Source organism: Triticum aestivum, chromosome 3D, assembly GCF_018294505.1.
Source record: "Triticum aestivum cultivar Chinese Spring chromosome 3D, IWGSC CS RefSeq v2.1, whole genome shotgun sequence".
NCBI classification, from domain to species: Eukaryota; Viridiplantae; Streptophyta; class Magnoliopsida; order Poales; family Poaceae; genus Triticum; species Triticum aestivum.
Genome location: NC_057802.1, coordinates 105929002 through 105955639, shown reverse-complemented (window position 1 = coordinate 105955639; position 26638 = coordinate 105929002). Strand labels below are relative to the sequence as shown.

Here is a 26638-nt window from a genome sequence, read left to right as displayed (position 1 = left end):
TGTCTGTTTAGAGGGTTTTAAATAGTTCAACAGCAGCAGCATGGGGACAAGGAAACAGAAAACCTAGGTAGTGGGATTTCCCATATACAAGCTTATCTTCCAATTAAATGGAACTTTAGCCTGCTGAAATATGCCTCTTTTTGCTTGTTTCTAAGAATACTCCCATCAAGGTAGTAACAATGTATCATTCATTTAACAACAAAACAACATCAATAGACTGGTACTATTCAATAACATTAGAACAAACCTGGCCATATATTTCGCCAAGGTGGGAGCGGTATGTATGTGCATGAATAGTTTGCGAGCCTGATTGATTGTCTTGCCAGACAGTATGTAAGGTTCATCCATATTCCATCCAGACTCTGTGCGAACAAAGTAGCATTTCATGCCTGAAACGCAGTTCTTGTTTTCCCAATTTATTTTCTCTTCTTTCTTTTTCTCATCTTTTCCTCCATCCTTGTAAACTAAATAAACAGACATGTCAAGAAAGATCATGCAACCAACCTCAAGTTAGCTGCTAGAAACCTAAGGGAAGCACTTTACAATACCAAAAGATTTTGCTAACAAAAAAATAGCACTGGTTTCTCATTTGCCTGGTGAAAACAAGTCTTTCTTTGAACCATATATTGCGCTGTGTTTTCCAGTATGCACGTGCTCACAACATCAGTGAGCCAATTTTCCAAACATGAAAGATACCATATTCCCAGTGCAAGTAACAGAGACAACAAGCAAAAGTAGAAATCATAAGAACATACTTGACTGTCCCTCACATTAAACATGTAGATGAATGGATTTGCAAGTCTAAATTGTCTTTTCATGAGAAAGGTACGTACTTACCCTTCCATTTCCATGCTACTGCCTGATAAATTAGGGTTATATGCGTTACCAATAAATTAGGGTAACAATTGTCACCAATATACCCCTGGCCCCAAATAAGGTGTACTTTGATTCATTAAGATAAAGGCTTCGAACAACAATTACTCCATAAACATAGAATTTATGATATAAAATTGATCTCACTAGAATTCGCATGCAGAAGTACTTATGATTGTGATTTTGCATCACACATATCACGTACGAATGGAGTAATTGTTGGTCAAGACCTTGTCTTAACAAATCATGATAGGCCTTATATTTTGGGACTGAGGGATTAACTATTTTGCATCAAGGTATCAGTTGCAAATTTCCAATGGTATGTAACTTACTAGTTATTGCCCTCAATTCTTCACATGTGTTAAGAGAGAGGTCCTAAAACCTAACCCTATGTCACCAATATACTACCGCCATGACACACATCTCACAAGCGAAATACCAAGGACTCTTCACTACTATTGTTTGCCAATCTAATAGCATGTGTTCCCACCTAGCATATCATTGTCAGACACTACTCTCAACTCACGGAAATGACATCCCCTTTCCAGTGGACCTCCGATTTAACCTCCCATGCGTCTCTTCTCCATTCACAGCATAACATAGGGTAGTTATAACGAGATCAGCATGTCATTCTCAAGCTCTATACCATACATATTAAGTGCCATGCACACCAACCAGTACAACCATAAGTTCGAATGGATGGAGAAGGTTGGGTAATTTACATATACTTCAACACCCCCTCTTAGTTGTGGCTTGATAAGGCCTAAAAAGGGACAAAAAGAGGGCAAGCAATTTTTTTATTTAGATGCGAAAGTCGACACTTGAACCCAAGACCTTTTGGCACTAATAGCATATTAAATTTCAAGCACCTGCCAGTTAAACCAAAAGTCCAAACTGATGGAGAAGGTTGACTGATTCACATATACTTCAACCATACAATCCTAAGATCTGATGCTTCACCAACCTCCTCTAACCATCATAAGGCCACAACTGTACCAACCTTTCCTCAAAAGTGTAACGACCCTCGCGGATCGGACTAGAGGAGAGATGGGGATCCAGAGAGGAACGTGAGCTTGAGGTAGAAGAAAGGGGGATGAAGGCTGGAGGAAGGGAATCGATAGAGAACCCAGGTCACGCTGGCCGGACAGAGTGCACCAAGACTTGAGGAATCGCCACGTTCCCTTGTGTTAGAGATATATATTTGGGTTACATGTATTTGGTAATCTAGGATTTGTAATCCGTCTCCTACCTTATCTCTAGGAGAGGCTTCTTGCTCTTCAAGTCCGTACTCCTATATATACTCGCCTGCGAGGCTCAATACAACATCCATCAATTCCACCAATCTCCCTCTCTCTATCCCTTCTAACATGGTATCAGCCGCAAGTTCCTAGACCTAGCCACCGCACGCTTCCGCAACGCGCCGCCCCCAGGGAGGATCTCCATGATCTTCGCCGGGGGCCGCGACCCGTAGCAGGATTCGTCCGCCGATCTGTGATCGGCTGCCCTGGCGAGTTTTTCCGATCTCTTGATCAGTTTTCTGTCCACCGGCCGTCTGGCCGGTTTTTTCTTTTTTGGTTCACTGATCATAGAGCGGATTGCATCGCCCACTACCGCCGCCGACCCCCGAGGTCTTCCCGCCGTCACCCCGACCCGCCTGCTGTCACTGCGTCGCCCCTTCAGGCCGTAGAGCCGCAGCCTGCGGTCCACTCCGCCGTCCCTGCACGTCGACTTCCCATGGTATGTGCCGCGCCGACGGAGCGCCGCCTCCGTCGGCGCGGGAACACCACCGTCCGCGTCAGTCTTCGTTACGATGTCGGGTTCTTCCTCGCCCACTTTGAGCATCGCTGTCGCGCTCCTAACCCAGCCGCTGCCGCTCACTCACCCGAGCCCGCTGCCCGTCCACCCCCTTCGTCTTCATCCAACACTAGCTCATCGCCAGCGTCGCCGTCATCTTCCCCGACCACTTCGTCTATTCCGACCACCGTTGACGACATCGGCCCCACGTCGATTGGCGCCGCAAACTGTTAGGAAATATGCAACTTGTATTCCCATGAGGCCATAGGCCGATATATATACATGTACAGGTGTGGAACATATGCAGGAAACCCCTTATACAACGGGATAAATACAAAGGGGTACATGACTTATATTATAACTCTAACACCCCCCCTCAAACTCATGGTGGATGAACAACACTGAGTTTGGAGAGATAAAAGCCATGTTGTGCTCTAGTCTGGGCCTTCGTCAGGAAATCCGCCAACTGTAACTCGGAAGGCACATACTGAAGAGCAATAACCTGATCCTGCACACCAGCACGCACATAGAAAGCATCAACACCAATATGCTTGGTGAGCTCATGCTTCACAGGATCGCGCGCAATGCTAATAGCACCTGTACTGTCAGATAAGAGCAGAGTCGGTGTAGTGACAGAAACACCAAAATCCTGAAGTAACCACCGTAACCAAGTCACCTCTGCCGTCAAAAGAGCCATGGCTCGCAACTCAGCCTCAGCACTCGAACGGGAAACTGCAATCTGTTTCTTCGTCTTCCAGGCAATGAGAGAACCGCCAAGAAAAACACAGTAAGCAGAAAGTGAACGGCGATCAGAAGGATCACTAGCCCACGTAGCATCCGAATAGGCCTGAAGCTGTAAAGAACTGGAGCTAGGAAAGAATAGACGGTGAGAGATCGTGCCCCGAAGATATCGGAGAACACGAAGGAGATGACTATAGTGAACCGATGTGGGAGCAGAGACAAACTGACTCAGAATATGAACCGGATAAGAGATGTCCGGACGAGTGACAGCTAGATAGACAAGACTGCCAACGAGATGACGATAACGCGTCGGGTCAGGGAGAGGATCACCATCAGTAGCACGGAGGTGAACATTGAGCTCCATAGGAGTCTCAACAATGCGCTCGTCAGTAATAGCAGCACGAGCAAGAAGATCCTGGATATACTTTTCCTGGGATATAAAAAAGCCATCAGAGGTAGAAGAGACTTCAATCCCAAGAAAGTAGCAAAGAGGTCCAAGATCAGACATAAGAAACTGCTCACTAAGACGGGCCTTTACAAAGGCAATATACTCGGGGTCATCCCCAGTGATGATCATTTCATCAACATAGAGAAGAAGAAGAGTCCGACCACGAGGAGAAAGGTGAATAAACAATGCTGGATCATGAGCACTTGCTGAAAAACCAGCAGTAGTGACCACAGAGGCAAAACGCTCGAACCAGGCGCGAGGGGCTTGCTTAAGGCCATAGAGAGAGAGCGACGAAGACGACATACCATGCCATCAGGAACAGAATACCCAGGTGGTGGCTGCATGTACACCTCCTCACGCAGCTCATCATTAAGAAAGGCATTCTTAACATCAAGCTGAGATATAGACCAGTGGCGTGCAGAGGCAACGGCAAGAAGTGTACGAACAGTGGTCATATGGGCCACAGGAGCAAAAGTCTCGTCATAATCACGACCATGCTCCTGCTGAAAACCACGAGCCACAAGACGAGCTTTGTGACGCTCAAGAGAACCAACGGAGCAAGTCTTAACCTTGTAGACCCACTTACAAGTGATGGGACGGACTCCGGGAGGAAGAGAAACAAGATCCCAGGTACCAGTGCGTTCAAGAGCAGCAATCTCCTCTGCCATCGCAAACTGCCATTCAGGATGAACAACAGCCTGACGGTAAGAAGTCGGCTCAAGAACAGCAGCACCAGCGGTGGGAAATCCAAAGCGATCAACAGGCGGACGAGGACGAGAACGCAAGCCATAAGTAGGCTGAGAGGAAGAGGACGACTCATCCAATGAGGCATCCACAGGTCGTGAACGACGAGTGTAATGCTGAGGAAAAGAGGGAACAATAGAAGGAGGAATCGCCAAGGTAGAATCGGGGGGTGGCGACGAAGAAGTCACCGGAGATGAAGGTGTAGAATCCGGTGACATGCTAGGCGAGGAGACCGGAGAAGATGGTGGCTGCAAATCGACTAGAGGTGGAGAAGCAGAGGGAGTGGAACGAATAGGCACAGGCGCGACGGGGGTGATAGGTGAGTCAGGAAAAGTGAGGAAAGAGATATCCTCCACTGAAAAAATCGAGGAAGATGGGCGTGGGTAGAAGGGACGAGACTCATCAAAAGTCACATCTCGAGAGATATGCATCCGACGACCGATAGGATCCCAACAACGATAGCCCTTATGCTCATCACTGTAGCCTAAGAAGACACACTCAACAGACTGAGCGGTCAGTTTGGTGCGTTCGCGAGGGGCAAGAAGAACATAGCAAACACAACCAAACAAGCGAAGCATCGAATAATCGGGAGAACGATCAAAAAGACTCTCGAAAGGAACACCACCCTGTAGAGCAGCGGAAGGCTGTATATTGATAAGATAGGTGGAGGTGGAGACGGCCTCAGCCCAAAAATGAGGCGGGAGAGAGGCAGCAATCATCAATGCACGAGCCGTCTCAAGAAGATGTCGATGCTTTCGCTCAGCCACACCATTCTGAGCATGAGCACCAGGACAAGAGAATTGAGAGAGAGTTCCTTGCTCAGCAAGAACACCACGCAACATCTTAGAGATATACTCGCCAGCGGAGTCAGCACGAAAAACACGAATGGGTGAAGAGAACTGAGTATGAACCATGGCAGCAAAACGCTTATAAATAGACAACACCTCACTACGAGAAGTCATGAAATAAAGCCATGTGTAACGAGAGAAATCATCTATGAAAATAATATAGTATTTATGACCACCTTTCGAAGCGAAAGGAGCCGGACCCCATACATCAGAATGAACTAAATCGAAAGGACGCTTAGACACTGACTCACTATGTGAATATGGTAACTGAATCTGCTTGCCAAGACGACAACCCTGACACTCTAAAGAGACATCTCCTGAGACAGACCCCAGAAGACCTCGACGAACTAAAGACGACAACCGAGAACCACACAGATGACCAAGTCGATGATGCCACTGCTTGAAGGAACCAGTAACGGAGGCGACAGAAGCGGAGGAACTGGCAATGGTGGTGGCAGCGGAAGGAACATGAAGCCAGTCCAACTCCCAATGACCCTGAGAATCACGGTGGCGAGGGCCAGCCCCAACCAGAGTGCGTGCGACGATCCTGGACAGAACAAGAGTCAACGTCAAGGATGACACGACAACCAGAATCAGTAAGTTGACCAGCAGAAAACAGATTCATGGTAAGGCGAGGAACATGAGCAACATCAGGAACAGAATAAGGAGTGGAAAGATTGCCTCTACTAGCAACAGAAAGTGGAGTACCATCAGCAGTGAAGACATGAACATGAGAATCCAGCGATCGAAGAGAGGACAAAGTGGAAGAATGAGAAGACATATGAAAAGAAGCTCCAGAGTCCAGAACCCATGGGGATGTACCTGACTGTGTAGAGGGCGGTTGCTCAGTGCGGGAAGCATCAGTCACAGAACCAGCAGTACCCGTCGAGGAAGAACCTGAAGCCGCGAGCAGACGCTTAAGTCTCAGAATATCCTGCTCAGTCAAAGCAATGGCTGAAGCTGTTGAAGGAGATGACGAAGTCCCTGAGGATGATGATCGCGCCTTGCGCAGATGTTTCCGCTTTGTGTAGCACTGGGACTCAATATGACCATCATTGTTGCAGTAGTCACAATGTGAACGGGGGCGACCTGAGCCTCCAGAAGGAGTGGGCAAGAGCGGCGGAGCACTCGAGCGAGAAGGGGTCGGTGCAGCAGGTGGAGTGGAAGAAGCCCGAGTAGCGAGCACAGAGGGAACCTCCAGCAAACCAGCACCACGTAAGCGAGTCTCCTCAGCACGAATCTCTGAAAGCGCCTCCATGAGAGAAATACGGCCACGAGCAAACAACTGAGCACGCCGGGGCTCAAACTCCTTACGGAGCCGAGACAGGAACTCGTAGACGCGATGAAACTCCAAATTGGCCTGGACAGCCTGGCAACAGGGGCAAGTACGACAACCAGCACTGCGGAGAGAATCAAGCTGGCGCCAGATAGCAGAACTCTGTGCATAGAAGTCATCAACAGTAGAGTCACCCTGCTGAAGAGCATGCTCCTGACGAACCACAGAAAGGTATAAGGCATCACCAGAGGGCTCATAGCGCTGACGAAGACAGGTCCACATCTGAAAGACAGTAGGAAGACCCAGAAACTCAGAAGCAAACTGAGGCAGAACACTAGCAGTGAGGACAGCTGCAGCACGAGCATCATCATCAAGCCACTGGGTGTAAACAGACAGAGCACCATGATACGTCTGAAGAGCCTCCTCATAAGCCAAAACCCTCTCATCATAAGCACGATCAGCAGCCTCATCAGCAAGCTTAGCCGCATCCTTGGCGGCCTGATTAGCATCCGTAGGAAGAACCAGTGGAGTCGGCGGAGTAGGGGCAACCGGAGGAACCGGACGTGACGGACAGCAGACCTCGCCAGAAAGAACACCCCAGAGACGGATGCCACGCATGTGAATGCGCATAAAGCCAGTGAACTCGGTGTAATTAGTACCATCAAAGATCACCGGACAGCGAGGGACAGCAACATAGCCCGATGTAGCAGACATTTTTTTTTCTCGTCAACCAGCAGGCAACAGGCAGACGTACGAAGGCAGAGGCAGCAGCAGAACGACGAAGACCGTATCCAGTCGCACGGGAGAGTCAGCAGCAGGCAGAAACGGTAGTTGGCGGCGAGATCCGGCGAGGACGGCGGAGAACGGCGGCGAAATTTGGCTATGGCGGCGGAGAACGGCGGCGAAATTTGGCTATGGCGGCGGAGATCGGCAGCTAACGATGAGATCCGGCGAGGGCGACGGCTGGCGGCAGGTTTGGGATCCAGCGAGATCGGCAACGGGCGGCGGCGATTGGCGACGGGAGCAGCGTCTGGCGGCAAAGATCGGGAGCCAGAGAAGACGCTCGATGCAAAGAGAAGGACCGGGTCCTGTCGATCGTGCCACAGAGCGGGTCCACGGGCGGAACATGGGAAGAAAAACCGGCTTGGAGTTGACCTGCAGAGGGAAGGAGCAGGCCTGGAGATCCAGCGGCAACAAGGGAGGAAGAGCAGCGGCGGTCACGTAGGGGTGACGACGCGGGGTGGATCAATAGCACGAGTTGCAGCGTGCAAAAAATTGACCTAGCTCTAATACCATGTTAGGAAATATGCAACTTGTATTCCCATGAGGCCATAGGCCGATATATATACATGTACAGGTGTGGAACATATGCAGGAAACCCCTTATACAACGGGATAAATACAAAGGGGTACATGACTTATATTATAACTCTAACACAAACGTCGTCCAGTCCTCTTCTACTGGCCCCCACTGACTCCTCCGACATGCCGTACAGCTTGTGCAGGTCCTCGTCTTCGCATGCCCGATGCTGGCAACACCGACATGTGCCTTCTTCCCCAATGTGTTCCCAGGCCTGGCAAGCCTGGAGCGGTGCATTGTCAAGATCAACTTTGTCCGTCTACGCATGACCGGTGTTGGCAACACTGACGCGTGCCTTCGTCCACGACATCTCCCCGAGTTTGGCAAACCCAGCGCGCCGCTTTGTCAACATCATCTTTCCGGCGCACCACTACTTCGACACCACTGCGCCCATGACTAACTCGGTGCCTCATTGCGCCCGCGGCTCCACGGCGACTTCCTCGACACCGGCCACCCCGCCATACTTCGCACGGCTACCTCGTCATGGCTACACCACCCATGCTCTCGGCTACCTCGACAATGGCACAAAGGGCTATCACCTCGCTTGAGAATCTCATCGGCCTCCTCTACAATCCAAGCGTCCACGACACGACACCGTCCTCGACGCTCCTGCGACGACTGCGGGGGGATGTCAGCCAATCGGCTGCTATTCTCTCCAGTCTGACCATCCACGAAGCTCCTGTTGTTCGCAACGCTACCAATACGACTGCGGGGGGATGTTGGAGATATATTTGGGTTACATGTATTTGGTAGTCTAGGATTTGTAATCCATCTCCTACCTTATCTCTAGGAGAGGCTTCCTGCCCTCCAAGTCTGTACTCCTATATATACTCGCCCGCGAGGCTCAATACAACATCCATCGATTCCAATCCCCCTCTCTATCCCTACTAACACCTTGCTTCGCGAGGCGGCGCTCCAGGATCGCCTAAGGAACCAGATCGACCACGATGAGGTCCGATGGTGCTGGAAGTTGATTGAAGACCGGCGAGTAATCCGCCGTGAATGGCTTGAGCTGCGGAACATGAAACACAAGATGAATTTCAGCTCCAGCTTGTAGGCGAGGGAACCAATGCGGCTGAGGAATTTGTACGGGCCAAAGAACTTGTATGCCAGCTTAGGACAAGGCCTGCTGACCACCAATGACTGAACATATGGCTGTAGTTTGAGAACTTGATCGCCAACGCTAAACTCCCGCTCGATATGTTTGCGGTCTGCTTGATGTTTCATTCTGTGCTGAGCACGCAAGAGATGTGCTTTGAGCATCTCAGTGAACTGTTGATGCTCAGCGGCCAACTTGTGCAGAGATTCTGGAGTCTTTGCATTGAAAAGATTGGGCAAGGCGCCAAAGTTTGGATCCACTCCATATAAAGCTTTGAACAGTGAGCACCCGATCGCACTGTGATGACTCGAGTTGTACCAAAACTCTGCCATGGGCAGCCATCTTTTCCACCTTTGCGGTGTGTCATGAACAGTACAACAGAGATAATGCTCGAGACATTGATTCATCCGTTCGCTCTGTCCATCCATCTGAGGATGGTAGGCTGTAGTGTAAAGGAGCTTCGTGCCAACAAGTGCAAACAGTTCCCTCCAAAACACGCTGGTAAAGACCTTGTCGCGGTCAGACACGATGGACTCTGGAACTCCATGCAGTTTGACAACATTGTCGAGGAAGGCACAAGCAACTTGTACTGCTATGAAAGGATGATGTAGTGGCATGAAGTGTGAATACTTTGTCAAACAATCCACCAGAACCAGAATCACGTCTGCTCCTTCCGAGCGCGGCAAGCCTTCAATAAAATCCATTGTCACTTCACCCATGCTCAGATAGGAATGTGCATGTTCATGCTTGGCCTGTTGGTAGACACTGCACTGTTTGACAAACTCCTCGACCTGCAGCTTCATACCAAGCCAAAAGAACAGATTCTTCAAGCGCAAATAAGTTGGACGTATACCTGAATTTCCCCCCGCTGCCGCTGAATGTAACTCACTGATCAATTTAGTTTGTAAGGCTGCATTATCCCCAATCTAGAGACGCCCTTTGTATTTGATCATGCCTCGGTACTCATGTCCACGATTGTCTGGACTACAAATGGCCAACGCCTGCAGGAGCTCATTTCCCTTGGCGCCAGTGTGGTACGAATTGCGCACCTCCTGGATCTAAGAGGGCTGGCACGTCGCCGTCGTTGTGACTGTGAACACGTGTCCCACACGCGACAAGGAATCGGCAGCAGTGTTATCGATGCCCTTGCAATATTTGAACTTAAATTGGAGGCCTCCCAATTTAGCCATCGCTTTCCGCTAGACCTAGCCATGGGCCGCCCGGCCCGGACGGCCCGACCCGACCTGGCCTGAAAATCCCGGGCCGGGCTGAGCCCGAGTGTGCCATCGGGTCGAGCTCGGGCCTGGAAAATGAGCCCGACGGGCAGGTCGGGGCGGGCTCAGGCCTGCACAAAACGCTTTTTTAGTCGTAGTCGGACCGGGCCGTGTCGGGCTTTCTCGGGCTCGGGCTGGGCTCGGGCCTGATTTTTTAGGCCCGATGGCCGGGCCGGGCTCGGGCCTGGTTTTTAGCACCGGGCTTTTTTTGGCCTGGCCTGAAGCCCGGCCCGATCCGAGATATGCTCAGGTATACTTTCCGCTGAAGCTCCGAGCCCAAGTGTTGTTCGCCCAGTGCTCACAGACTTTTATGGTCAGTTAGTTGTGAATTGGCCTCTCTAAAGATATGGGCGCCAACGGTCGATCGCTATCATGACTGCGAGAAATTCTTTTTCATACACAAACAACTTCTTGTTATTCCTCCCAAGCGCACGGCTAAGAAACGTGATGGGGTGACCTTGCTGTGACAGCACTGCTCCGATCCCGATGTCACATGCGTCTGTTTCCACCGTGAATGGCAGAGAGAAGTCTGGTAGAGCGAGCACAGGTGTGGTAGTCATTGCCTGTTTTAGTTTCTGAAAAGCTGCAGTGGCTTCATCAGACCAAATAAAGTTGTTCTTGCTCAAGAGACTGGTCAGGAGCTTTGTGATGATACTGTAGTTCCTAACAAACTTGCGATAATATCCCGTCGGGCCCTGCACGCAATTCAGTTGGTGAAGAAGGTTGTGGCTAGTTCTGGATTGCCTCTGTTTTGTCAGATTCTATGGCAATTCCCTCAGCTGAAATCACATGGCCCAACTAATTGATCGACGGCTTGGCAAAAGTACACTTGGAAAATTTGGCATATAACTAGTGTTGGCGAACTGTGTTGAGGACCTGTCTCAAATGTTGCAGTTGTTCATCAAATGACTCACTGTAGGTCAGGATATCATCTAAAAAGGCAATGACATACTTAAGGGAAACGCGCGCCCGCCAACTCATCTAGTAGGTCAGGATACCAGAGTGCAGATCCAGTTTTGAAAAGAAACGCGCGCCCGCCAACTCGTCTAGTAGTTCATTGATCACCGGTAAGGGAAACATATTCTTAATAGTTATATCATTCAACCGGCGATAATCGACGCAGAAACGCCATGTGTCATCTTCCTTCTTTACTAGCAGGACTGGAGCAGCAAATGGACTAATATTGTTTGTGATCAACCCAGCTTTTAACATTTCCGTCACCTGACGCTCGATCTCATCCTTCTGGAGAGGAGAGCATCGGTACGAGCGAACATTTGGAGGAGTGGCATCGGGCTCCAAATGTATGGCATGGTCAAATGATCGATGTGGAGGTAGTGCGGTAGGTTCCTGAAACACATCGGAAAACTCATCCAAGAGAGCCTATAAAGGTAGGGGCAGTGGCTCATTTGTGTTCTGGACAGAATCTATAGACTGGATGACTGCCAAAGCCCACACACCTCATTGCCCTGAATCCATTTTGACAGTTGCTCAGCTCGAATTTCAGTCAGTGTTGGCTCCCCAGGTGATCTCACCCCTTGTAACTGAATATTTGTCAGGCCATAGCGGAACTCCATGGTCTTCAGATCCCAATGGCAATTCATGGACTGAACTAAGCCAACCAATCGACCCCAAGAACTGCATCATATGCTCCTAGATCCAGCAGCACTCTCATATATGTCACAAAAGTATTACTCTGGCACCACCACTGTAGTTGAGAGACCTGCTGTGTTGATTTCAGTGTTTCTCCATTAGCGACACGCACTGTCACTGGCTCAGCTTCCTGCACTGTGCATCCCGCGCGCAAAGCAAACGCTGAATTAACTAATGTATGCGTACTGCCTGAATCTACCAAAAGCAACATCACCTGATTGCCCACCAGAGCTCGCAGTTGCATGGTTCCTGTTGATTCTGTGCCTGCTGCCGCATAGACAGAAATATGATAACACCCAGCCGGTTCCTCCGATTGCTCATCGAGAAATCAAGCGCTCGGATGGCCTCGTCCGACAGGAGCTCGCCATGATCACCAACTTCAATTGTCAGTAGTTGTCCCGCCTTATTGCACTTGTGCTCGCGAGTCCCACTTGAAACAGAGACCATTTGCGCGCCTGAACTCCCTTAGTTGACGCTCACGGCCAAAATCACCCGGTCCTCGCTTGGCGCCATCATTGCGTGGTTGTACAGGGTCGAGGGCGAACACGGGTACTAGTGGTGGGGGCAGTGGCCGTCCATACACTGGTGGGCGACACCGTGGCCTGTTGTGTTCTGATTGCTCCTCCTAAATCCGAGCGAGAGCCGTTGCACGAGAGTCACTCGTGGGCGCGTGTTGATGCACGCCCGTGTGAACCTCGCGGAGGTCGATGATGAACTGGGACACAAAGAATTTTTGATTGAGGGGAGGGTCCAGCGCAATCAAATGATACATGACCGCCTCAAAAGAGAGACGGTGCTCGGTGACAGTGGCGGTTTACTTGAGATGATGCAGACGATGAAGTAGAGTGTCGAACTCGTCTTGACCAAACTCCACCTGCACTGCCTCCATGAATGAGAGTCAATCCCCCAAACCATGCACGTGCTTGTACGCCTGACACTAGAGCGCGGCGTGGCCTTCCATGTACAACACCACTATGGCAACCCACTGCTCCGGTGGTGTCTGATACAGATCGAAGTAGGTGTGGCATAAGTCGAACCAGAGCCGTGGCGTATCACCGTTGAACCGAGGGAAATCATGCTTCGGCGGATTGTGAAGGTAGTGGCCGCGCGGTGACCGTGTCGGCAAAGCCTGACGGTCCTAGTTCTCCCCGCGTCGAGCTTGAACGGGCGGTGGACGGGGTGGTTGGTGGAGAAGAGGTGGTCCCTTGTCGACCAACATCGCCGTGGCGGGCATGGACGAAGATGACGCAGCCACCCATGCTGTCGTCTCCATGGCATACGTCGCCGAAATCAGCCACCTGTGTGCTCAACTGCTGAACTTCTATTGACAGGGAGGAAATTTCTGCAACAATTCCTCCAGAGTTTTCTGTACCCCTTCCATCGCCTGGAGGATGAACTTGGTTTGCGCCGACGGAGTGGAAGACGGCGCCGTCGCTGCCGCCCCAAATCCGACTTACCCGCTCAGGATTTTGCGTCGGATCACCGGACCAACCCAACACCTTTCGCGGTGGATTTTACCGCCAGATCGAGGGAGTGAGGCATGGCGGCGGACCGAAACCAGTCTCTGATACCAGGTTGTAACGACTCTCGCGGATCGGACTAGAGGAGAGATGGGGGATCCAGAGAGGAAGGTGAGCTTGAGGTAGAAGAAAGGGGGATGAGGGCTGGAGGAAGGGGATTGATAGAGAATTCAAATATTTTTGTTACAACGCTGACTCTCTCACTGGACCGATACATGCTTATATGACCCTGGCCCTCCCTGGCCCACTCATTGGTTGTAGGCCTCCATCTTCTTCTCCTTGGCGCCGCTGCACCTCCAGTGCCTTGCTGTCCGCCTGCTCTCCTGCTTGTTCAATTGGAGAGTAGGGTGTGACAAAAAGGTAAAAAGAAAAGCAAGGCCACCATTGTCCATGATTTACTGTTGCTGCCACCATCACAATATTTGAACCAACATTGACAATACTTATGGTAGGCATGGTCTCCACTTTGCTGCATAGAGCCATGCCAATCTCAACACTAGACTCCTATGCTCTTGACACCATCTTCTTCTATGTTTGGCCTCTTTGGCCGCTGCTTCTTGTGACACCATTGTTTAGGGGCGAAGGTAAGGGGCTATCCCCCATGATCCAAGAAGTGAACATATGGACAATCTAGCAGTTTAAATTCCAAGACAAGTTGTTTGTATTGCTACAGTTTGGCACCTCTTACCAACATTCCACTGTAGAGACTAAGTTTACCCCCCCCCCCCCCCCCCAAACACCCACCCAAGTGACTGGGAACACCACTGTGAACAGAATCACCCAAGTGACTGCGGGTGGGGCATTGAGGCATCTTGGTAATAAATATCCATTGTTAATAATTATAGCTGAATTTACTGTGACTACACTCTCTTGGTGATGGATTACTAGTACTAGCACAATGTCGTGCATAGCTACGAAACTATAAGATATGAGGACTTAGGTCACTGGCTTAGGAAATCGTCCAAATACGTTGGCGTCATGCGGCCTTTGCACGCAATTCACTATCAAAAAGACAAACATACAAACAACAAAAGATCACGCGTAATTTGACTGCACAAGATCGTGGATCGGGTAGGACAGGAGGACAAGGTCTATGGTCGTTTTGGAATTACAATTTGTTCACTCTCTTGTTCTGTGATAAAACTGAAATAACTTGGCTGGGAAGAAAAAATGACAAACAAGAACATTATATTGAGTTGGAGTCGCATTTCTACATTTGTTATTTGTGTCTTCTGAAGTGTTGGTCTCACATGAAAGTAGTAGTGTATTTGTTTATTTGCGTTAGGTCCCACATATGAGTAGAAATACATTTCTTTATTTATGTTCTTGGAAGGTTGCTGTTCCTTATGTGGGTAGAGGTGCATTTGTTTATTGGTGAAGGCTGTTGGTCGCAGATGTGAACTCACCAACTCCAACCTTTATAAGTAGGAAAGATTAGGCAGTGGTAATACTGGAAAACTATATTACTTAATACTCTCGTAGTGTTAAAAAACGTCTTATATTTTGATACAGAGGGAGTAGTAATTAAGGGTGGGTTGGGTGCCAATAATCAATGGTTATTCGTAGTTCTATAAATCAAGTTTGGCATTAATTGAACAAATCAAAATGGAATATAATGATCTGCATATTATTCAATTCTAATCAGCCAAATACAAACACATTTTTTCCTGGATCTACTCATCTAAATGTCATATAACTAAATGAAATCCTGCTCCATCTCATTCTCATACACCTCCAAATAATCCGTATGTACCAGCCTTATGTAGGGATCAGCTTATTAACACCTGGTGGCACACCACAGAAGGCAGAAATTGTTATGTGGGGAACCGCATATGGTCGGAGGACCCAAGCCCTGGTCGCACCACCCCCTGGTCCAGCCCAAAGTGGCTAGGATTCCTGTACTGCTACAGATAGTTATTAAGGTTCAGATTCGTATTAGGTTCAGAGTCCAGATTAGTTAGTAGGTTCAGATTCGAAATAAGTGCAGAGTCCAGATTAGAACTTGTTCCAGAGTCCAGATTATATTTCCTTTGAGTCAGCTTGTCAGCCAGGCTATTCCTGTTATATATGGGGCTTCTCCCACGATCAATAAAGCATCAGAATTCAGAGTATTACTATCCCTTAGGCCTTAGAGTAATTAGAGTTAGTTCCATCTGGTATCAGCGTCATCTACGATGATGGACGATGACAAAGATGACAGCGGCAGCATCAACCTCACGCTCAAGGAGCTAGCGACCCAGCTGAAGGAGATGGTGGTGCAACGACCCACGGATCAGGCCTTCATGGAGGGCCTCGTCCAGCGCCTCAACACCTTGGAGCAGCGCCCCAGCGCTCCACCTTCCACCTTGGTCGACAGCCAGCGGCTCCTCCGCCGCCTCCTCCACACCGTCCAGTACCCCCGCCACCCTCGCCACCACCGCCCCCACCACTGTCCCCACCCTCCTGAGTGCAGGATTTGATCCACGCTTTCCACCACCGCTGTCACCGCCCCAATTTACGGCCTCCCAGTTCTTCCCACAGCAACCTCATGTTTACCCTCCTTTCAACCCAACTTTCCACCACACATCTCTGCCACCACTTCCCTACCAACAGCCACCCGCCAATGCTTATCAGCCTCTTCCTCAAACACTACAGGCCCAGCCCACCTATGCCACCTCACCATACCTCACGTCAATTGCCCCCATCCCATACCAGCACCTTGGTTCTGGCTCCGGCTCTGGTGTCCCACACTTTCACAAGCTCGATTTTCCTACGTATGATGGTTCCGTCGATCCGCTTGGCTGGCTTCATCAGTGTGAGCAATTCTTCCGGGGACAGTGCACGGAGGAGGCTGACAAGGTGTGGACAGCGGCATACCACCGAGTCGACAATGCTCAATTCTGGTACCTCCAGTTTGAGCGTGATCATGGCATTCCCTCCTGGCAGCACTTGAGGAGGCATGTCACCTTCAGTTTGGGTTGTCTGTACGCGCCAACCCCCTGGGCGAGTTGGCTCGGCTTGCGTTCACCTCTACCGTTGCCGACTACACCAGCAGATTTATGGCGCTGTTGTGCAGGACCAGAGAACCATTAAGCTCAGCCCAGCAGTGTTTCCTGTACACAGCCGGACTTCCTGAATGCCTCAAAGTCGATGTTGAGCTTCAGCAACCGGTGGACCTCCACACGGCAGTATCCCTTGCTAAGGCATATGAACAACGCCATCTGTTCCCACCACTCATGGCCCCGCCACGTTCCCGTGGTTCGACGTCTTGGGCACGAGGGCCGACCTTGCTGCCTGCTGCACGTCCCATGCCACAAGGCGTTCCTGCTGCAACTGCTGCCCCTACACCGGCTCCTCCTCGCGCTACGCGCCGTCTCACGCCTACTGAGATGGCTGAACGCCGCCGCCAAGGTCTCTGTTACAGCTGCGATGAGCAGTACGTCCCAGGTCATCGATGTGCACGCTTGTTCTTCATCGAACTCGATGATTTTGCGCCTGAGGATGCACCTTTGGAGGAGGAACCAGAGACGCCACACATCTCGCTTCACGCCATCACCGGGCTCTGGAGTATCCGCGTGATTGACACCATACAGCTGCGTATCATCATCGGCACTCATACCTTCACTGCCTTACTGGACACAGGCTCGACACACAGTTTCATTGACTCAGCCGTGGTTGATGCACTCGGCCTAACTCCAGAGATTCGTCCCGGTCTACGGGTCATGGTGGCCAACGGGGACACGCTTGTTAGTGCTGGCCTATGTCACGGCATCTCCATCAACATCGACGGCTGCCACTTCCGGGTTGATTGCTCCATGCTTCCACTTGGCGGCTTCGACTGGCTCCGTTCCCTTGGACCGATTTTGTGGGATTTTGATCACCACAGCGTGACTGTGTCCTTGCTGGTTCCCAAGTCACATGGAACGGACTGATGGTGCCTGCCTTGCCTGCTGTTCACACGATCACGAGCGAGGACTCTGGCCTCATGGGTGACATGCTCGACGAGTTTGATGACCTCTTTGCCACTCCTACCCATGGTTTTCGAGTCGCGACTCGAAAAAAGTCGAGCCTGCAGTTGCGACTAGTCACGACCCGCGACTCGAGTTGACACTAAGTTGAGTCGACATTTTTTTGCGACTCATCGACTAGTCGACGACTAGTCGCGCGACTCAAAAACCATGCTCCTACCATGTTGCCTCCAGGACGCTCTCGCGACCACCACATTCGGCTTCTACCTAACACCACACCAGTTGCTGCCCAACCATATTGCTATGCGCAACTTCAGAAGGACGAGCTCGAGCGGCAGTGCACAGAGATGTTGGCCCAAGGCATCATCCGCCCCAGCGACTCGGCCTTCTCTTCACCCGTCCTCCTCGTCAAGAAACGGGATGGCTCATGGCGCTTTTGCGTCGACTATCGGGTGTTGAACGATCATACCCCTATCGTGGACGAACTACTGGATGAACTACGGGGTGCCAGGTTCTTCACCAAGCTTGACCTGTGCTCGGGGTATCATCAGGTACGGATGCACCCTGATGATGTTGCTAAGACGGCGTTTCGCACACATAATGGCCACTATGAGTTCTTGGTTATGCCATTTGGCTTAACCAACGCACCGGCAACCTTCCAGGCTTTGATGAATGACATCTTGCGCCCTTTTTTGCGCAAATTTGTCCTCGTTTTCTTTGATGACATCTTAATCTACAGCTCATCCTGGTCGGAGCACCTGCACCACCTTCGTGTTTTCTTTCAGGTCATGCGGCAGCAGTCCCTCTTCCTCAAGCGCAAAAAGTGTTGCTTTGGTGAGTCCTCCGTGGCCTACCTGGGTCATGTCATTGATGCTGATGGGGTGGCCATGGATAAGGATAAGGTGCGTGCGGTTGCTGACTGGCCTACGCCTCGTTCAGTCCAGGCGTTACGCGGCTTCTTGGGGCTGGCCGGCTACTATCGCAAGTGCATCAAGGACTTCGGCATGCTCGCTGCTACTCTCACGCGCCTACTCAGCAAGGAGGGATTTCGGTGGTGCCCAGAGGCAGAGCATGCCTTCCAGGCACTCAAGCATGCCCTTGGTCAAGATCCGGTGCTCCAGATGCCGGACTTTGACAATCGTTTCATTGTTGAGTGCGACGCCTCCAGGACTGGCTTTGGTGCCGTCCTTCACCAAGGTGTGGGGCCCTTGGCCTTTTTCAGTCGGCCCATTGCTCCACGCCATGCCAAGCTTGCTGCCTATGAGCAGGAACTCATTGGACTGGTTCAGGTTGTACGTCACCGGCGGCCATATCTTTGGGGTCATGCCTTTACCATACGCACCGACCACTACAGCCTGAAGTTTCTCCTCGACCAGCGGCTTTCGACAATCCCTCAACACCAATGGGTCAGCAAATTGTTTGGATTCGACTTCACTGTCGAGTTCCGCCCGGGCCGCCTCAACATCGTCGTTGACGCCCTCTCGCGTCGTGATGTCGATGCAGCATCTACGCTTTGTGCTCTCTCACTGCCAATCTTCACTATCTTCGTGGATCTACGGCGCGAGATCGATGCTTCCCCCGAGTTGACCTCCCTTCATGATGGTATTCGCGCCGGTGATCGCGACCACAACTTGATTCTTCATGGGCGTCGGGTGCATGTGTTGCCCACCTCCCCGTCCATACCAGCGATTTTGCAACATGCTCACGGTGCTCACGAGGGGGTCCAAAAGATGCTTCATCGACTCCGAGCTGATTTCCATGTCCCTGGCGATCGCCAATTGGTTCAGGACTTGGTATGTGCTTGTGTAATCTGTCAGCACAACAAGACAGAAACACTCCTGCTTGCCGGGTTACTTCAGCCTCTGCAGGTCCCAACGTCTGTGTGGAGTGATATCTCCATGGATTTCATCGAGGCATTGCCAAGGGTGCATGCCAAGTCTGCGATCCTCTCGGTCATTGACCGTTTCTTCAAATATGCACACTTCATTCCGTTGTCCCATCCATACACGGCTGCCTTTGTGGCAAAGGCATTTTTTGAGGGCATTGTGCGCCTCCATGGACTTCCACAGTCCATCGTCAGTGACCGAGATCCTGTCTTCACCAACAATTTTTGGCGTGAGTTATTCAAGTTGTCCGGCGTTCAGCTTCACATGAGCTCAGCCTTTCACCCCCAGTCTGATGGGCAGACTGAAGTTGTCAAAAAAATCATCGCACTATACCTGCATTGCCTCACTGGTGATCGGCGCTGGGTTGAATGGTTGCCCTGGGCAGAATTATGCTACAACACGTCCTACCACTCCGCTCTTCGTGCCACTCCATTCGAGGTTGTCTATGGTCGGCCACCGCCACGTCTTCGTGACTGTTCCTGGCGAGACCAAGGTGGCAGCTATGGACACCGTCTTGCAGGATCACGCCTACTTCGTTCGTGAGGTTGGAGCGACTCCATCAAGCGCAACAGCGGGCAAAGCATTATTATGAGGACAAGCATCGGGAGCTGGCATTTGGCGTCGGAGATTGGGTGTGGCTTCGCCTTCACCATCGTGCGGCAGCATCGTTACCAGGTCACAAGCATGGCAAATGGTCTCCTCGCTTCTATGGGCCTTTCCAAGTCACTGAAATCATTGGTTCTGTTACATATAGACTCGCGCTGCCTGCTGGTACTCGGCTCCATGATGTATTCCATGTCAGTCTCCTTAAAACATTTCATGGTGAACCACCAACTACTCCTGCTGTACTTCCCGGCTCCCGCCATTGACGATGGCCGTGTGGTGCCTGCACCAACCAAGATTCTTCGATCCAGCATTCGCCGCAGCGTGAAGCATGTTCTTGTGCAGTGGGTTGGGGCTTCTGAAGATGATGCAACATGGGAGCCGTTGGATGAGTTCATTGCTCGCTTTCCCACGTTTCAGCTCGAGGACGAGCTGTTTGTGGAGGGAGGGAGAGATGTTATGTGGGGAACCACATATGGTCGGAGGGCCAAAGCCCTGGTCGTACCACCCCCTGGTCCAGCCCAAAGTGGCTAGGATTCATGTACTGCTTCAATTAGTTATTAAGGTTCAGATTTGTATTAGGTTCAGAGTCCAGATTAGTTAGTAGGTTCAGATTCGAAATAAGTGCAGAGTCCAGATTAGAACTTGTTCCAGAGTCCAGATTGTATTTCCTTTGAGTCAGCTTGTCAACCAAGCTATTCCTGTTATATATGGGGCTTCTCCCACGATCAATAAAGCATTAGAATTCAGAGTATTACTATCCTTTAGGCCTTAAGAGTAATTAGAGTTTGTTCCAGAAATCGTCTGTACAGTATACACACTCCTCGGTATGGCAATCTTGTTAACAAGGAAAAACTGAGAATATTATACGAGGAGAACTTACCAAAAAAACGGTAGCGGCGTAAACCCAGAATAATACCATCTTCAGCAACCTTATGGTAAGGTAGAAAATCAGTCACAGACTCTGAAGATTGCCCCATAAACTTTACCAAGAGGACGTTATCATCACCAACAATTTTTTGCAAATGAGTCCGTGTATTTTGTACATACGGTCCCTGTCTCCAGTCAAATAAAGTTAAATATAAGATTGGTCTGACCTTCAAATAGAAATTCCTTGTTTAACGCAACATTTGTCGATTTTGGTCCCTAAACGAATTACTTTTGTTGACATTTGCTTAAATATTTGTAGTTCTACTAGCATACTACGCATGATTTACCAACTTATGCAATCACAATCACCTGATTATCATAAAATGCATATTTACACTTTGTTAGAGCTTGCCCAGTATGCGTGTCTGGAATACACCTATATGTGAATCTAGAGGAACAAACAAACTCAAAATGAATCAACAGAAACAATTAAAACAAACATGGCCGGTAGGTGTGCATACATCGAATAGCAGGTCATCAACATAATATCACAGTGAAACAATAAATATAAGAAGATGATGCAGAAATATTAGAAGTGTCACAAACCTTGAAAAGTTTCACTACAGAATCCCCTGTTATCTCTACAATACAATGGTAGACTCTTGTTGCACCTGGGTCGGAATCAAGGTTCTACAAGCATCAAGTTGAGAAAAGGAGAATAATTCTATCAGCCTCAAGGTATCATTTATTATAGAGGGAAAATCAAATATATATGCCAGTACATTATTCTCATTGAGAGAGATTATTCTTGCTGCGTAATGTGTCTATAATAATTCTTACAAGGAGTGCGAAAACTGCGAGTGGAGACATGGAATTGATAGCAGACAAGGTTCAAAATAACAAAACTATGAACAAATCCATTCATCTAGTTGTATCGCTAAAGGATTTCAGAACTATGATGAATCAGTGCGACTGTACAAAATATAGCAGCCAAAAAAATAAAGGGGAAATGACATGTGATGTCCCATCTAGCCAACAAACCAGCTGCAGCAATTTCAAGCTGTTTTTTGCATGTAATTAATTCTACTTGTTTTTCTACTTTGAAATCAATTAATTCAAGTGTTAGTTAGGCACAAGTTGTGATATACATGTTCGGCATAATACGCATGACGTTACGATATACATTCATGTGCAAACTAAAAGCCAAAACACTTGAATCTTTCTGCACATCTGCAAATTATATATAGCTCTGGTTCCATTGGATGGATATATCATGTGCTACTATGATAGAAGAGCATCATACTTGACCATTGTTAAGAGACCTATCATGAAATAAGATAAAACAAGAGATTGATTAAAAAACCTTCACTCTATCTGAAAATTTTATATACTTGTAACCAAATGCTCTCCAGATTTCTGACTCAAACTGAACCATGGAAAGGTGCTTGAAGGATCTAATATAGTCCACAGATAGTTCATCTTCTATCCTCTTCCTGTAAATCAAATAGAAGATATAACAGGAACTGCATCACATATACAAGACAGTTTTGCCTTAAAGGTTAAATTTTACTGGGAACAAGAGGCACATGTAATTTAGGAAATAGTGATTGTCTGGATAAGCCATCCATGGAAGTGAACAAATTAAACGTTTTGATTCTATTTGCTAACAAGTATAACAAAACCATGTACTCCAAAAACTGTAACTCAAAGAGGAACTCACTGACGAAGGTATGCAAAAATCATAAATCTCTTCATGAACTCCAATTCCTCCAGTGCTTGCATTTGAGGACTTGCTTTCTCCCTCAATGCATTTTCTGTGGCATGATAGGTTGCACAACTTGGCGCCATTGCCCATGCTGGGCTATGTGGGCTTCCTGACGGAAGAACCATTCGCTGAACAGGTCTTGAAAGATCCCGCACAGGGCTTGGTGTGGAAACACTTCTCGGAGGTGTATGAATGGCATTTGGTATGGGGCTTTCAATCCTCATATCATTATGCAGCCCAATGGACATGCAATGGCCAGGGCTACCCCCCTGCATCATAACATCAGGAGTAGGAGCATAGTCCAGGTTCAGGAGCGGGATCCAAGCGCGCGGGTTCTCGCCTGCCATCCATGGCAGGGTTGGAACTGGCATCATAGCAGGTGTCATTGAGGATGGGTTCTCGGCTGCCATCCTGGGCCGGGTTGTTGCTGGCATCATAGCAGGAGTCATTGCTCGGATAGGATCATTAATCTGAATGTCATCCTGGATTTGCAAGGAGGCCCGACTAGATGGAGTATTAGCTGCCACCGTGGCCACGTTTGGTTCTATACAAACAATTTCTCTGACAGGACCCATGTTATCTTGCAAATTGATAGGCCATGGTTGACTGGGACTCCCAGCATGGTTTGACGGACGAAAAGCTATCTCTTCAGTGTAAGGGCTTTGAACATCAACTTGATCATCGCTATGGTACTGTGGCCCAGATACAGAGTCATCTGTTTAACCAAAGATTTCATGGTTAGTTCAAGGAACATTACAGTATATACAACATAAAAGCAAAGAATCGTCAATCTAGCAAGGAGAACGAGAAGCAGACTCAATTGAATGAATACAGAAAAATATTCCACATGAACAATATGCATAGCAAATCAGGCATGGTTGCAAAGGCAGGAAGTGTGGAAACAAGAAAACACCGATACTTATTCGTATCAGATACCGTATCCGATACCGATTCTTTCCTGATACGTCCCCGATACCTCTCAGGCTCTAGTAGTGCTGGTGGTGGGCTCCTTTCCCCTGCTCCCCTTTCTCTCTAAGTGAACTTAAAGTTCGGTAAATTGCTGCTACCCTTTGGCTGCTGGTTCTTGCTTTTGTTGAAATCATGGATAAGAAGATAGAAGATAATGGACTGCACTTACGAAATACTCCCTCCGTCCCAAAATAAGTGTTGCTGATTTAGTACAAAGTTTGTACAAAAGGTCCGCCAACTTAAAAAAAGAAAGGGTAGTGACTACTGTGCTGCGGTGTTGAGGTATAGTTTCCTCAAGAATTCAATCAGCGACAGAATCTGGTAACCCTGGAAAACAACATTGAGGAAGAAGCAATTTTGTTGCTGCCCGTACCTATAAGAAAGCTAGCCCTCCGAGAAACAAAGTGGGACCCTGACCTCGTGAATCATTTGATTTGATGTATGCACTGTCATTATCTGGGTAGTTGAAGTCTTGGCCAACCATCTAGAAACGTTGTTGCCTGGAACCTATGGCAGATCAGAAATGTGGTATATTCTCGCACTTTGCTCCAGTGCAATTGGCATGGACGATAGTGCAACATTATAAGGAATGGTTTTCGTGTATTAGAAAGGAAGGGAAAACCTCATGTTCCATCTCTTCTTTTAGGGGCCAAACAAACTATGCTGTAAGAATGCATGCTTCTGAAGGAATATAATTGGCAAATATAGCCATGAAGTCTTTCAGAAGTCACGAGAAACATTTTATCAGCATTGTAAACCATTTTATTGGTGTTTGTTATGGACCTTTTGCTAGGTCCTCCACTTCTCACACAGAGAGGTCGAGATTACAGGAGGAAGCACTGAGGCTTTTGCAGGAGGCTGCTGCAATGGCCAAGTGTGATCCTGACATACTGTATAGCCTTGCTTCAGAAAATGCAATGCAGCTGTTGGAAATGCAACAGAATGTCTTGAGAAATGGTGACTGGAAGTTCAGTTAGTGCCTGGAAGTTGTTAATTCTGGTGTTATCTGCACAACAGAATTTACAAGAAGCTGAAGCAGTAGCAGATATCGGAAGCAAAAGTAGAGAGGTTTCTGGTGCTTCTTGCTCTGCTCTGTCTGGTAATTTCTCCTCTGTGGAATGCCCTTTAGATCTGTGCTGCTATATTGCTCCTTGCGCCTGGTATGCTAGTTCACCGCTGTATACGACAAAGGAGAATTGGTTTGCACCAGAGACTAGCAGGAAATCCTTGCAAAACAGAGCTTTCTTAATTGATTAATTGGCTATGTCGTGTCACTGCACCTTACTGAGATCAGCATACTTGGCCATGTCATGTCGCTGATTTAGAACAAAGTTTGTACAGTTATTTTGGGACGGAGGGAGTATATGCTAAATGGCTTGGTGCTTAATTGATACCATATTTTTTATATTATTTTCAAAAATAGTCAAACATATTCCCATATTGATAGCATATTCTACGTATATCGCCCCGATACTGATACACATATTCGTATTGGTGATACTGATACATGTATCCGCATCAGTGCAATCTACTCCCTCCGTTTCTAAATATTTGTCTTTTTAAAGATTTCAAATGGACTACCACATACGGATGTATATAGTCATACTTTACAGTGTAGATTCACTCATTTTGCTCCGTATGTAGTCACTTGTTGAAATCTCTAGAAAGACAAATATTTAGGAACGGAGGGAGTAGTGTGGAAACATCATTATACTGAACATGTGCCAAGAATGCTCTGTCTTTCAAACGATAGCATGCCTAATAAGAAGAATCCAAAAGCACTACTTGGCGAACGGCAAAGAAGAATATGATGACGAAATCAACAAAAGAAAAGAACATGGCCATTTTGGTGATCCCTACTGCCGAGCATGAAGCAGATCCACCCGAACAACAGAAAGAAAGCACCACTTATTTTCCATTGAAACGTGGGAGTATTTCCAAAAATAGAGCAGGAACCGAGGATCCAGCCGTTAAATTTGAATTAAAAGGATCACTTTCGCCACAAAATGCAGTACTGCGACAGCCGCATCCCCGCAAACTGCACCATCGTGAGAACCAACAAATGCACACTCATCCCCTAACTCTAACTGCATTCCACATCCAACCAAGCAGACCATATACAATAAATAAAAGGGGGGAAAGGGTGGCTCACCTCCCTGCGAAGGGCCGGAGCTGCAACAGGCGGCGCTCTCGGCGGGAGGGATGCCCCGCGCGTTGCGCTGCATCATCTCAAAGTCCTTGTCGGCCTTGTCCGCCAGGTACCTGATGAAGCCGGAGAGCGTCTTGACGGGCGTCCGGGAGTCGGCGATCGTGCGCAGCACCCGCGCCGCCGCCGCCTCGCCGAGCCCCGCGAGCCGCTGCCGCGCGTCAGGGCCGGCGGGCTGCCCCAGGCGCGCCTCGAGCCGCGCGAGCTCCGCGCCCACGGCCGCCGGGAGCGGCGGGGCCGCGCGCGTCCGCTGGGTCGTCGGGCTCTGGTAACTCATCCTAGCTAGGGTTTAGGGTGCAGGGCCTCCGGCCGCGGTCCGCGGCGACGGCGGCGGCGCCGTTCCTTCGCGGCTGGGCAAATGCCAGCTCGCGACGGTGGAGCGGAGAGACCGAGAGGGACGGTGAGGGGAATCGAACTGCGGCAGGGGAGGGGAGGGGAAAGCTGCCGCCTGCACTGATCACGGGCACTGGCGCGACGCTGCGGGGGAGGGGGAGGGGGGAAGGAGGCGGCGGGGGTGGGGCCCGCGTAACGTTGGTGTGGGCTTGAGCGGCGACCTGTGTTTTTGGTGTTGTGGGACGAGGGAACCGCGCCGACCCTGGCTTTGCTCGGAAGGACGGCCACGTGGCGGGATGCGGGGATCTTCGGAAAGGACGGATGGTGGGCCCGGGTGTCAGGGAGCTGCAGGGCATGCAGGGGTCGTCGTATTGTACACGTTACCTTTGCCTTTGCGCGAGCTGTTCCAATCCCATAGTTTGCTGCAGAAAAG

The 26638-nt window shown here is 49.4% G+C and overlaps 1 protein-coding gene across 1 annotated transcript in view; it reads right to left on the bottom strand.

The window, feature by feature from the left end:
* LOC123077715 (probable RNA-dependent RNA polymerase 3) overlaps positions 1 to 26360 on the bottom strand; it is a 37345-nt gene extending 10985 nt beyond the window's left edge. The window contains exons 1-6 of the mRNA XM_044500017.1: positions 25819 to 26360; positions 22653 to 23412; positions 22296 to 22425; positions 21539 to 21622; positions 20946 to 21117; positions 248 to 464 (exon numbers count right to left, since the gene is read on the bottom strand). Of these exons, the coding sequence (XP_044355952.1) occupies positions 248 to 464; positions 20946 to 21117; positions 21539 to 21622; positions 22296 to 22425; positions 22653 to 23412; positions 25819 to 26149 (1694 nt within the window). The 5' untranslated portion in view covers positions 26150 to 26360. The remainder of the gene's footprint in view (positions 1 to 247; positions 465 to 20945; positions 21118 to 21538; positions 21623 to 22295; positions 22426 to 22652; positions 23413 to 25818) is intronic.
* Between the last annotated feature and the right edge of the window lie 278 nt (positions 26361 to 26638).